The sequence below is a fragment of the Crocodylus porosus genome, unplaced genomic scaffold (genome assembly GCF_001723895.1).
Source record: "Crocodylus porosus isolate Cpor-Errol unplaced genomic scaffold, CroPor_comp1, whole genome shotgun sequence".
In the NCBI taxonomy this organism is placed as follows: domain Eukaryota; kingdom Metazoa; phylum Chordata; order Crocodylia; family Crocodylidae; genus Crocodylus; species Crocodylus porosus.
In genome coordinates this window covers 15,237,735-15,250,795 of record NW_017728920.1, presented here as the reverse complement: position 1 = coordinate 15,250,795, position 13,061 = coordinate 15,237,735, and the positions used below count along the sequence as shown (strand labels likewise).

Below are 13,061 nucleotides of genomic sequence, written 5' to 3'. Positions count from 1 at the left end.
CCACCTCTCTTTCCTATCCTGTCCCTCCTGTACAGCCTATAGCCCTTGACATTTACCACCCAATCATGCGTTGCGTCCCACCACGTTTCTGTAATCCCCACTATGTCCGGGCTGGTGTCAGCCAGCAGGAGGGTGAGTTCCTCCTGCTTGTTACACATACTACGAGCGTTTGTGTAGAGGCATTTGAAGCCTCCCGTGGATGTGTGTACTGACCCCCTAGTCCCAGCATTACCCAAAAATTGAATATATTCAATTCTTTCCCAATATTAATCCTCTGTTTAACTAACAGCTGTAGGTGCTATAGTTATATGCTCATGAATGGAAAATGAGGCAGTTCCTGTAACTAAGAAAAAGCAGCAAGGTTATGTCTCAGGGTAACTTATTTATAAATATAGGCCATACTATGGAAGTAGCAGAAAATCCAAGCCTGAGGCAGAAGCAAACTGAGTTTCATGCTTTAGTCTAAGAGCCTGAGGTTAGGCCAAAAGCAAACAGAAGAGATATTCACCCTTTGGTGGGTGAGGCATGCAGGCTGCCTGCACTGGCCAAGGTCAGCAGGTTGGGGGTACTCAGCAAGCTGCCAGGGAATGCTGAGCCCAGCTGAGCAGCTGGCCACCCCAGATTGGCCAGTGTGGCACCTCTCCCCAGCCTCCCCTTGTCCCCCCACCCCACCAGCAGCAGGCTGTCAGCAGTGGAGCGGGGGAGGGAGAGTAGGTCTCTGCCATGGGAACTGAACCCTGGCCTCTCCAGACCTGAGCCAGCCAACATGGGGAGGAGGGGGGCACTGCATGTCAGGGCCTCTGCTGCCCAGCCCAGCTGACAGCTACATGCAGGAGGTGGTGCTGGGGGGCCACACTGGCTGTCAGTCAGGCCTGGCAGTAGAGAGGGGAGCAGAGGACCCCACTGTGCAAGCCCACCCCCAACTGTGCTGGCTTGGGCTGAGGCTGGCCCCACGCTGCTACCTGGCCACTGCTGATAGCCAATGCAGCCCCACCTTGTGTCTGTAGCTGTTTCTGTGAAAGCCAGAGAAGAAGAGCACAGGCTGAGGCTAGCAAGCCACCCTGTGAAAGGTGGGGGTTAGCATGGGCCTGCAAAACAGCCTGGGATGCTGAGGGACTGCAACCTAACTTGAGTCACTAAGGGATCTAGTACAGAAGTTCCATAGACCAGTCTGACATAAATCACTAAGTCTGATATTATTTTGGAGCAAATCCATCCAGGCTTATCTTAGATTGGGTTGTCCCATTTTTAAACCAGTCTATATGTGCTGAACTTCTGTTCAGTTATGGTTGTAGACCAGTTTCCAATCACTTATACCAGTATAAGTGTAACGTCTGTACTTGGCCTAGATAATTTATTTTCAGATAGGGTATTGTGCAGAACCCTGCTTGGTTAGCCAACATGGATGAGTAAAGTGAGTTTGGGCATGTAACTGTTGAGATGCTGCTTATAATTACAGAAAAGGATAGATTCATTAACTCACTAATGGTGCTATTAGGAACACTGTCAACACAGATTATAAAAGAGCAAAAGGACAAAAATAGCTGCCATTTCAATAGAATAAAATTGTAGAGCTAGAATGTTCTTGTAGCTGTGGTGGTCCAGGAAATGTATGAGATGGAAGGGGTTTTCTACGATATCTTTTATTGAAACAACTGTATAGTTTGTCCAGCTCATCTTTCCCAATTGTAGAATAAAATGTACATTTTAGCTGTGAAATGGAAGAAATGCACAAAGGACGCTGTCTGAAGCCATCCTTCTGAAAGAAAGAAAGGGGACATGCAGAGGGTGGCATAAGATGAGACTGGGTAAGGAACCTTGTTCTTATGCCCTAAGTGATATTTGACAGGGAAGCAAGGATTCGGCAGGTTATGAACTACATCTCAGCAGTCTACTACACAAGGATAAGAACATTGCCTAGATTTAGGTGCATCTTTACTTCTACCTAGAAGCCATCAGTCCTTTAGCTGCCCTGGAGGGACTGAGGCTTCACCAAAATAATTTCTCTGCCTTGCAGCTATTTGTAAATGGCATTTGCTATATTTCAATAAATGGATTCTTTGCAGAAGGTTGTATGTAATTTTAATAAATACAATATATGCTTTAGGAACTGTATGCAACAGCTTCCCAAGAGATAACAGGAAATCTAAGTTCAGCTCACCAGTGGGTAAACATGAGTGACGTCACCATCCAGTTCAATGCCACACACACAGTAAGTACTATGAACTTCCTTGGGTAAAGTTAAGGAACTCTCAGTAACTCTCAGTGAAAAATTGTTATATTGTTAGACTGGGAGGTGATAAAGTACATAACCTAATTTTAATAATACTTTTATTAAGGCTAAAACATGTAAACCGGCCTTGGGCTACAGCTTTGCTGCAGGTACTATTGATGGAGTAGGAGCTTTCAATTTCACGCAAGGTAAGCAATGAAGAAAGTCTGCAGATTTTTTTCGGCTGATCATTTTTGTTTACATGGCACTGTGCAAAAACAGAAAAATGCGGTCTCTGGCTTGAATAGCTTACAGTCTTGAAAGCATAGAGATAGGGAAACAATACACAAGAGAATTATTGAAGGAGATATATCTTGTTAGTTCCATTTTTTATTTAGTCTCACAGAGTCATATGATTGGAAGGTGCATCAAGGGCATTTGTACACATGATGCCATTACCATGTACATGTGATGAAGGTATCACTTTGTGTGGCTTAATGGCATCACACTATACATGGTAAGAGTTTTTGAGGTTTTAAGTGAGTTTGTATCATTGCAAACTAAACTACATCCCAATGTAGTTTAGTTAGCAATGTTGCAAATTGCAATGATGCAGCAGTCAGCTCACCCCCCTGGCCACAGGGCAGGTGGGTAGGTTCCGCCAAAAATAAAAAGGATCAGGCCTCTCACTGCTTCTGCCTTCAGCAGGCTCCTGAGGCTGGCAGGATGCACGGGTCTACCTGGGAACAGGCTGGCTTGCCCAAGGGCCAGCGCAGGAAGGTGGCAGGAAGGTGGCTGGGTTTGCTGGTGGCTGGAGAAGATGGCGGGGGTGGTGCATGGGGCACTGGTAGCCTGGGTGGGCTTCTTGCTGGGCAGGTGCTGCCACAGCTTGGAGGCACCTGATCCAACAGTTTCCCAAGCCAGCCTGGGCTTCTAGCACCCTGTGCACTGTCCCTGCCAGCACACCAAGCCACCCTCCTGCCACCTTCCTATGCTGCCCCTGGGGCAAGCTGGGGATGTTGCATGGGGCACTGGAAGCTTGGGCGGGTTCAGCGAAATGCTGGATCGGGTGCCTCCAAGCTGCAGCAGGACCCGATGAGCTAGCAGCCCGCACCCCATGCACTGTTACTGCCACTTTCTCCAGCCACCAGCAAACCCAGCCACCCTTCTGTCACCTTTCCACGCTGCCCCAGGGGCAAGCCAACCTGTTTCTGGGCAGCCCCAGACATCCTGATGGCTGCAAGAGGCTGCAGAAACAGTGAGGAACCTGATCCTTTTTTTTTTTTTTGTGGAGGTAGAGGCACCTGCTCACCTCTCCTGCAGTCGGGAGGGGGGAGGACGGTGAGTTGCCCCTGAGCTGCAGGGGGTTCCAGTCTGTCCTGCAGTAGTGGTGTCCCCAGGAGCCACCTGGGTGGGCTGCTAGCAGGCTGGGTGCTGCTTCAGCTCACGGTCAGCGAAGAGTTGGATTCAGCTGGGTGCTGAGTCTGAGCTGAGGCAGCACCCAGCCCACTAGCAGCCCATTCAGGCAGCCCTGCAGAGGGAAGGACCAGGGCCCCCTGCAGCTCGGGGACTGCTCAGCCTGCCAGCAGCTTGCTTCCCAGCCGCAGGCAGGCTTCAGCTCTAACAGAAAAAAAAAAAAGGATCGGGCCTCTCACCATAGTGGGGTGGAAAAATTGAAACAGAGTAGTCCTCAGTGTTTTATTCTGTGTTCCACCTTTTCAGTTTAGGAGGCATAAAATAAAGCCCTGAGGACTAAATCCCCATCATGTGTACTAGCGCCCCAAGGGTCATCTAGTTCAGGTCTCTGCATGAATGCAGGACATGCTGTTCCTATGCCACCCCACATGAATGCCTTACCAGCCTCTTCTTGAAAGCCTGTAATAGGCAGCATGTTCTATTGCCCATCTGCTCTGACAGGATGTAACTTTCTTCTGAGATTTAATCAGAATGTGCTTTCCTTCAGTGTAAAAACTTTGCTTTGTGTCTTCCTCTACTGCAAGAGAGAACACTTTATTTTTCTCCTTCTTTATAGAATTTTTTCAAATATATGAAAGCTGCTGTCATGGGTCTCCTACTCTCCTTTCCCCCAGCATACCAAGTTTTCTCACCTTTCCTAAGATACACTGAATTTTTGCCACTTTATGGATGTTGGGCCTCTTCTGTGGCTGAAGGGCTTGAGTTGTGAGCTGGGAACAAAAAGGCTGGTAATTTAAGTCTGGGTGTAGGCAAGTGATTTTAAGTCTCAATTTAGGGCCATGGCTGGGCTAATTTTTTTTTCCGTACACTGGAGCCAGGATACCCAGAGAGGTGAGGGAAGCTCCATCCTTGGAGGTTTTCAAAACCTGGCTAGACAAAGCTTTGGCTGGGATGATCTAGCTGGGGATGGCTCTGCTTTGTGCTGGGGGCTGGACTAGATGACCTCACGAGGTCCCTTCCAACCCTAAATTTCTATGATTCTGTGATTATCTTTGTCATTCACTTGTGGATCCTTTCTAGTTTCTCTGTATCCTTAAACTGCAGAGCCTGGAACTGCCCACAATACTTCTGCTGAGGCTTAACTAGCACGAAGTAGAGTAGTACTATCACCTGTTTTGTCTAACACACAATATTCTTGTTAATACACTCCAAAATTGCACATGCTTTTTCAGCAACTGCATCATGGTGCTGGTTCATGTTGAATCTGCTGCTCTAGAACTCAGTGCTTCTCAGTAGTTTTCCTGCCTAGGCGTCTCCTCTTTTGTATTTGTGCACTTGGCTCTCATTGCCTTGGTGTAACACCTCACATTTTTATTTTCTCTTCACTTAATTTTCTTCTGATGTCTAATGCCCTGGTCTCTAGTCTATCAAGTTCCTTTTGAATTCTATTCCTATCATCCAAAATGTTTGCAGTCTGTCCTCATTTTGTACCATCTTCAAGCTTTCTGTTCCTTTTATTAGCAATCTACATCACCAATAAAGAAGATAAATAACACAGGATGCATACCCTGTGGAACCCCACTTGATACCTCTAACCATTCTGACATTGATCTGTTTATAATTATTCTCTGCTTGCAGTGGATATTATATTTACAAATTCTTCCTAATTGTTTCTCTACACAGTTACGATTAGCACTTTTATTTAATTTTTTTATTTGCTTCCTTTTGCTACTAGTTCCTAGATCCACAAAGAGGACTATGAATTCCCATTGTTCTGATCAGAACACATGGTAACAGTGGACTTTTAAGTGATTTGATTACTTAGACTAACAATGTGCTTTTATAATTCAGCTAGTGCACTTGGCCAATTAGTAGCCTCATTTTCCAAATGAGTACTATTGGTTTATCTATGATCTCCCAATATATATAAAAGGGTCGTGATCTTATGATCCTATTTAAAATATTTAAATTTCAACAATCCATTATTGTACACACCAAGAAACCGGAGAGAAGAGAGACAGCTGTTTTAAAGCAGGGACAGGATGGGAGATCTAAACTAGTTTCTGGGTGGTCCTTTAAATAAATCGTTAGGACTGTGTGAAGCTTCATTAGCTGATTCTGTTTGGCAGAGATTTGGCCCAATTCGGCGGCTGAATCTCTGAATCTGAATCAAATCAGGAGACCCTTTAATCTCTCTGAATCAAATTGGAACACTGAATTGATTTGGAGAGATTCGATGATTCGGACGTAGTTTCATAGTTATTAGGGTTGGAAGGGACCTGTTTGATCATTGAGTCCGACCCCTGCCCTGGGCAGGAAAGAGCGCTGGGGTCAGATGACCCCCAGCTAGGTGTCTGTCCAGTCTCCTTTTGAGTATTTCCAAGGACGGGGACAACACCACCTCCCTTGGAAGCCTGTTCCATATTTTAGCGAGCCTCAGTGTGAAGAACTTTTTCCTGATACCCAGCCTGAAGTTGCTCTCTTTTAACTTGTGTCCATTGTTTCTAGTTACCCTAACTGTCACCCTGGTAAATATTGTCTCTCACTTCCTGCTGACCCCCACAATGAGTTTTTAGGCGGCCACAAGACCAACTCTTGGCTCCCTCTTGTGGAGGCTAAAGAGGTTAAGGTCTCCCAATTGGTCCACGTAGGGTTTTTTCTGTAGGCCTTTAACCAGATAGGTAGCCCTCCTCTGAACCCTTTCCAGGTTATCCACATCCCTCCTGAAGTGCGGTGACCAAAACTGGATGCAGTACTCCAGTTGCAGCCTGACCAATGCCACATAGAGGGGAAGTATCACCTCCCTGGACCTGTTTGTGATGCACCTACTTATGCAAGAAAGAGTGCAGCTTTACTTATTACTTCATCAGACTGGTGACTTATTTTCATTTTGGAGTCGATTATGACTCTGAGGCCCCTTTCCGCAATTGTGCTGCTTAGAATGGTCCCTCCCAGACTATAGGAGTGCTGATGATTCTTCCTCCCCAGGTGCAATACATGATACTTATCTCTGTTAAACTTTCTCTTATTCTGTTCCGCCCACCTCCCCAGCCTGTCCAAATCCTCTTAGATTTGCTCCCTGCTTTCTAGTATGTTTACCTCCCCCCATAGTTTTGTGTTGTCATCAAACTTGAACAGGGTGCTTACCACTCCCTCATCCAAGTCACTAATGAAAATATTGAATAGTACTGGTCCCAGGACAGAGCCTTGAGGGACTTCACTGCCTGCAATTTGTCCAGGTAGAAACCGACCCATTCACCACCACTGTCTGGGTGCATTCCCATAAGCCAATTTTCTACCCACTGGACTGTGTAATAATCTACATTGCAATTTTTTTGTTTGTTTATAAGAATTGGGTGTGAGACTGTATCAAAAGCCTTTTTAAAGTCTAGGTAAACAACATCTACCTCTGTTCCCTCATCCAAGCATTTTGTGACCCGGTGGTAAAATGAAACTAGGTTGGTCAAGCAGGATCTGCCTGCTATGAACCCATGCTGATTGCCCCTTAGCATTATTTTACCTGTTGGTCCCCCGCAAATGTGATCTTTAACTGTTTTCTCAAAGGTCTTGCCAAGAATAGAGGTGAGGCTAACTGGCCTATAGTTACCTGGTTCCTCCTTCCTCCCATTCTTGAAAATAGGGACCACATTGGCACTTTTCCAGTCCTCTGGGACTTGTCCTGAGTGCCACGAGTACTCAAACAGTTGTGCCAGTGGGTCTGCTATGACTCCAACTAATTCCCTAAGTACCCTAGGGTAAAGATCATCAGGGCCTGTTGACTTAAATACATTCAGCCCCTCCAGATGCCCCCTTACTAGGTCTGCATGAACTGCTGGTGGGTTGGTATCTATCCTGGGCTTGTCTAAAGTCCTAATGGGATGCATATTCATATTCATGTCCGGGATCACTGATGCAAAGAATTCATTTAGAATCTCTGCTTTAGCTATCCTATCTGTTACCAGTTGTCCTTCATAGATTTCATGGATTTCATAGACATTTGGGCTGGAAGGGACCCTGGAGGATCATTGAGTCCAGCCCCCTGCTCCAGGGGCAGGAAGTCAGCAGGGTCATACGATCCCAGCAAGATAAGCATCCAAATGTGTCTTGAAGATGTTCAAAGTGGGTGCTTGAACTTCCTCTGGTGGCAGTCTATTCCAAACTCTGGGGGCTTGGACAGTAAAGAAGTTTTTCCTTCTGTCCAGCCTGAACCAGTTACAGTGGAGTTTGTGACCATTCGATCTTGTCATCCCTTGGGGCACTCTGGTGAACAGATGTTCCCCAGATCCTGATGAGCACCCCTAATAAACTTACAGGTTTCCCAGCTGTATGTAGTCACTCACAGCTTTAAATGTTTTTTCTATATACCTCAAGGTACCAGGCAGCTTGTGAATGCTGAGATGGTGGGGTGGATGGAGCATTCCACAGGAGTGCAGGGAAGTCACCAGCGTGCTCGGTGGCAGACCTGGAAGTGGACCAGTAGCACTTCTGGTCTACTTCCAGGTCTGCTGCGGAGTGCATGGGGACCCCCCCACACTCCTGTCCTGGCCTCAAAGCCACCATCTCAGTGTTCACAAGCTGCGCCTAGTACTTCAAGGTATGTAGAAAAAAACATGTAAAGTTGTGTCTATGGCCAAATCACTGATTCTCCAAATCAGCATTTAATCTTCAGATTTGGATTCAGCTGAATTGAATTGGGACAGTGGTCCAAATCAATGAGTTAAATCAATCTCCCCTGATTTGGGCCAAATCTGAATCAAATACAGCCCATTTTGCGCACGCCTGTAACTCATGTTCATTACCTAGATGTTATGGTGACAGTCGCATTAGAAATACTGATAAGTTAGAACTAGGATTTATAAAGGAACCTAAAAAGTTAAATGTCTATTTGAAAATGATTTACGCGGTAGGGCTGTGCAAAAGAGCACCATTTCATTTCAACTTCTGTTTTGCTGTTTTAAAGGGACAGTGTTTCATTTCACTGTTTTGAAGCACTGTTCCATTTTGTTTCATCAAAACTGTTTTGCTGTTTTGATGCATTTCGACGTTTCGCCCATAGGTTATAATGGGGAATCATGAAAATGCCTATAACTTTATCATTTCTTTCCTGATTTGAATGAAAATAGCAGGGATAGCCTCTGCTGAGGCCAAAAATCCTGCCAAGTTCAAGGAGAAATCCTGCAAAAGTTTCTGGGAAACTGCACCCCAAGGTCCAGACAAGCAAAACTCAAGTCACGTGTGTGTGTTAAGGTGGAGTGGGGTGAAAACAGCAGGCATGGTAGCACTTGCTGAGGCCATGAAGACTGCCAGTTTTCAAGGAGATATAGGTACAGGGGTTTTTGAGAAACTGCACTTTGTCATGGAGTAGGGTCCCTAGAGATGGCCATGATACCCCTAGGGCCCTGTGACCATGCCAGCTCTACCCTGTGGGCACCTTCTCTTCTTGCCTGCCACCATGTCTTATTGGAAAAGATAATAGATAGGGGGGCTGCAAGCTTCATCTCAGTCATGGCCCTAATGGACTAAAAAAAAGGAAGCCAGTCAGTGAAAATGGAAATGGAGGCATCAGGGGACGAGAGACAGGCTGGGGTAGCAGGGAAGGGGAATGTAGCAGGTAAAAGTGGAGGGGTACCTGGGAAATCAGAAATCCAGTGGGTTGTAGTGTGTCATAATTCCAATGTCTATATTGAGTCCATGAGTTTCTGTACCTAGGAGGTTGATGGATTGTAGTTCACAGGCTTGTCTGTGAAAGGTGGTCAAACAAGCACTGAACCTCCCTAATATCATCACCAGAAGCCAACTTCCTACACCCTAAAATACACCGACTGGATCCAGACCATGCCATGACAAGATGTGCAAAACCTGCCAGCAATAGCTCCAGTATGGAGTTATTTTCACAGTACATATTTCCATCATGGCACCAAATGCCCTGATGGAAAATACATAGGAGACACTAAGCAACAAGTGCACACCAGAATGAGTTCACACTGAAAATCCATCAAAGACAAGAACACCCAGCTACCTGTCTCCAGTCTCTCAGGTCTGATCCTCAAAGGGAATTTACAAAGCACTTTTCACAGATGAGCCTATGAACTTCACTTCATTAACCTCCTGAATACAGAAACTCATGGACTCAATGTACACATTGGAATTCTGACACACTACAACCCACTGGACATCTGACTCCCCAGGTACCTCTCTACTTTTACCTACCACAATCACTTTTATCTTCCTTCCCTCCTAGCCTGTCCCTCTCCCACTGATGCCTCCATTGCCATTTTCACTGACTGGCTTTCTTGCCTGCATTGCATGCCAGCCTCTGGCTTCTTTATTATTCCTTCCATCCAGGAACAATGCACACACCAACTGCAGGTGCTTCCTCAGCCTGACAAAGCTGGCATCCCAGGCAGCTAAGCTGAGCTCACCTGGAGCCTCTCAACTCCACTGCATCCACCAAGCCTCACACCTGTCAAAGATATGACAGGTATGGGCTTTCCCCTGTCCAGACTGTGCGTGCATGTGGTGGCTGGATGTTATAAGGTGCCTCCTACCTGCCTTTCACCAGGGAGGTCCTTGGTCCTGGCATTTCTTAGGGGTTGCTGTACCATCAGAGACTGCCAACCCTGGAAGGGTGCAGTATTAATGGCCATGCTCAGGACCTGGGGCCTCCTTCATTCCCTTAGCCCCCACTCATACCTCCAAGTTCATCCTGGCATGGGAGCTCAGCAGGGACATGTTCTTCCCCAGCTGGCTGGTGATACAGTGAGTGCCCCCTCCAGCTCTGAGAGTGGGGCACTAAATGGTTGTGAAACCCAAGGGTAAAAAAAAAAGAAGCTTGGCACACTGGTCAGTGGACAGGACAGGTGTTTCTGGGCAACCATGGCCAGATCAGGTGACATCTGGCTGTGGCTTGCCCAGTAGGCCAAGGGGGTGCACAGCAGTAGCTTCACGTCCTCAGTGAGATAAGCAGCCACCAAGGCCTGAGTACTACCTGCTTGATGGCGGAGTATCATGCCTCTGGACCCCACCATGAAAGCCATGCTCTTGGCCCTCATTGGCAGCACCTGTGGTGGAAGAGGAGACTGGCTGGTGGATAGCGTGCTGGCACAGGACAGTGAATCCCCCTCTTCCACATCCCACTGCCTGTGCCCTTCTTCCTCCCTGACTCTCTTCACCAGCACCTCTGTCCAGTGATCCAGGGTTTTGCTGCTGCATATGCTCCCCTCCACCCTTGGGTCACCCATGGTGGCCAGTGCATGGACCATACTGGACTGCAAGGGATCAAGCCATTTCCTGATGCCTTCCTTCAGCCACCTGACCAGTGCCTGCATGTCTGGTGACAATGGCTTGCCCTAGCCAGGAACATTGATCCCCTGAAAGTTCTGTATTTGGTTCTGAAGTTTTCTCACTACAGGGATCACCTGGCTAAAGAAGGCATCACCAGTGCTGAGGATCTTGGTGGCCTCGAGGAAGGGCTTGAGGACCAGCAAGATCTGGTAGATGGTATCCCACTCAGCTCTGTTAAGGGGGTCACTGATCCCAGTTTCTCTTATCAAGGCCATCCAGATGGCCTTCTGTTGCTCCACCAGCCTCTCGAGGATCAGGCATGTGGAGTTCCATCGAGTCTCCACATCCTGCATGATTTTGTGCTGTAGGATGTTCAGCTCTGCCTGTTTGTCCTGCAGCATCTTGCCCCCCTTGATGCTTTGGTAGAAGTAGCTTGCCACCTTCCTGCATTTGGAAATGAGCTTGCTGGTGGTGCTGGCACCATCGCTGGCAGCCCTGTCCCCCTCCAAGGTGTCCTTGACTATGAGGTGGAACTTGTGTGCCACACATTTGATGCCAACAAACTTGGCATCATGGACTGCCTTGACCATATTGGCTCCATTGTCGGTGACCATCAACCCAAGGGTGAGCTTGCCCTTCCCAACCAGCCACTCCTGCACTAAGTGTTTCATGGCCCCCATGATCTTGGTTGCTGTGTAGAACTTATCCATCACCTCAGCTTGACGGAGAGGCCACCAACAACCTGCCTGGTCATACCAGTGCCCTGTGAGGGAGAGGTATGCATGATCTCCACCTCAGCTGCTCCAGATGTCTGAGATGAAGTGTAAGGCCACCTGCAGACCTACCTTGTGCAGCTTCTCCCTCAAGTACTCCCTGCATGCCTCATATAGGGAGGGCACCACCGTCCTGTTGAAGCTTGTGCAGAAGGGCATTTTGTACAATGGGGCCACGAGCTCTATACTCTGCCTGAACCCTGGCCACCCAACAAAGGAGAAGGGCTGGCCATCCACAGCAAACCTTTCCCCAATGCTCTGGGTGACCTTGCTTGCTTTGGGAATGCGCCCCCCTGTGTGCCTTCCTTTACCGCACTGCTCCATGGTGGCCTGCCTCTGCTTCAGGGGGGATGGGGGCTTTTGAGTGAGAGGGGGACTTCTTTTTGGGCATGCTCCCACTGTTCCCAGGCTGAGGAGGAGCAAGGGCAAGGGGGTGGTGCCTGCAGAGATAAATCAGCATCCCCGTGGTACTCATGTGTTTTGTTTCCTTGCCCCTGCTGGTTTTGGCTCAGCAGTGTAGGCAGATAGTATATGTGGGATCATCTGCTTCTCAAAATGATCCCAGACCACACTAACCCCTTGCTTCTGGGATGTGGTGCATGTTTGGATGCTGCCTTTTCCCCCTTCTCAGCAGGCAGAGGCACAGCAATGGGAGGAGCAGACCTAGCTGAGTCACTTGCTTCAACAGCTTCTACCTCAACCTCCTCTGAAGTGCCTTCTGGGGAAGGAAGCCTGGCTCTAGGGGAAACTTGAGGGGTGTGGAGTACAAACTCAGATGATTCCCCCTTCCTTGTCCAGAATTTCCTTTGCTATGGCACTCAGATCCAGCTCTGGCTCTTCCTCCAGCTCTTCCTCTGGCACTGGAAGGCTCAGACTGGGAAGTGAAACAGGGGTGGAGGAGACTGTCATGCTGGTGCTGCTTGTTGTCATCGTGATTGGGGGGGGTATGGCTGGTGCATATAGTTTGTAGGGTCGGAAGGAACCTGAGCAGATCATCAAGTCCGACTCCCTGCCATGGCAGGAATGAGTACTGGGGTCAAACGACTTCAGCAAGGTGTTTGTCTAGCCTTGTCTTAAAGACCGCCAAGGTAGGAGCCAGCACCACTTTGCTTGGAAGTTGGTTCCAGATCCTAGCCACCTGACAGTGAAGTAGCGCCTCCTGATATGTAATCTGAATTTACCCTCTGCCAGCTTGTGACCATTATTTCTAGTCACTCCTGGTAGCACTTGGGGGGAACAGGGACTCCCCCAGTGCCTGCTGGTCCCCTCTGACTAGTTTGTAACATGCCACTAGATCCCCCCTCAGCCTTCTCTTGTGGAGGCTGAACAGGTTCAGGTCCTGTAGCCTCTCCTCGTAGAGCCTGCCTTGCTGCCCC

At 48.0% G+C, this 13,061-nt stretch overlaps 1 protein-coding gene across 3 annotated transcripts in view; it reads left to right on the top strand.

Moving 5' to 3' along the window:
• LOC109312528 (putative neutral ceramidase C) overlaps positions 1-13,061 on the top strand; it is a 53,982-nt gene that overhangs the window by 21,418 nt on the left and 19,503 nt on the right. For all 3 annotated transcript variants that reach the window (XM_019538599.1, XM_019538600.1, XM_019538601.1), the window contains 2 exons: positions 2,108-2,212; positions 2,340-2,421. In XM_019538599.1, coding sequence (XP_019394144.1) covers positions 2,108-2,212; positions 2,340-2,421 — 187 coding nt within the window. The remainder of the gene's footprint in view (positions 1-2,107; positions 2,213-2,339; positions 2,422-13,061) is intronic.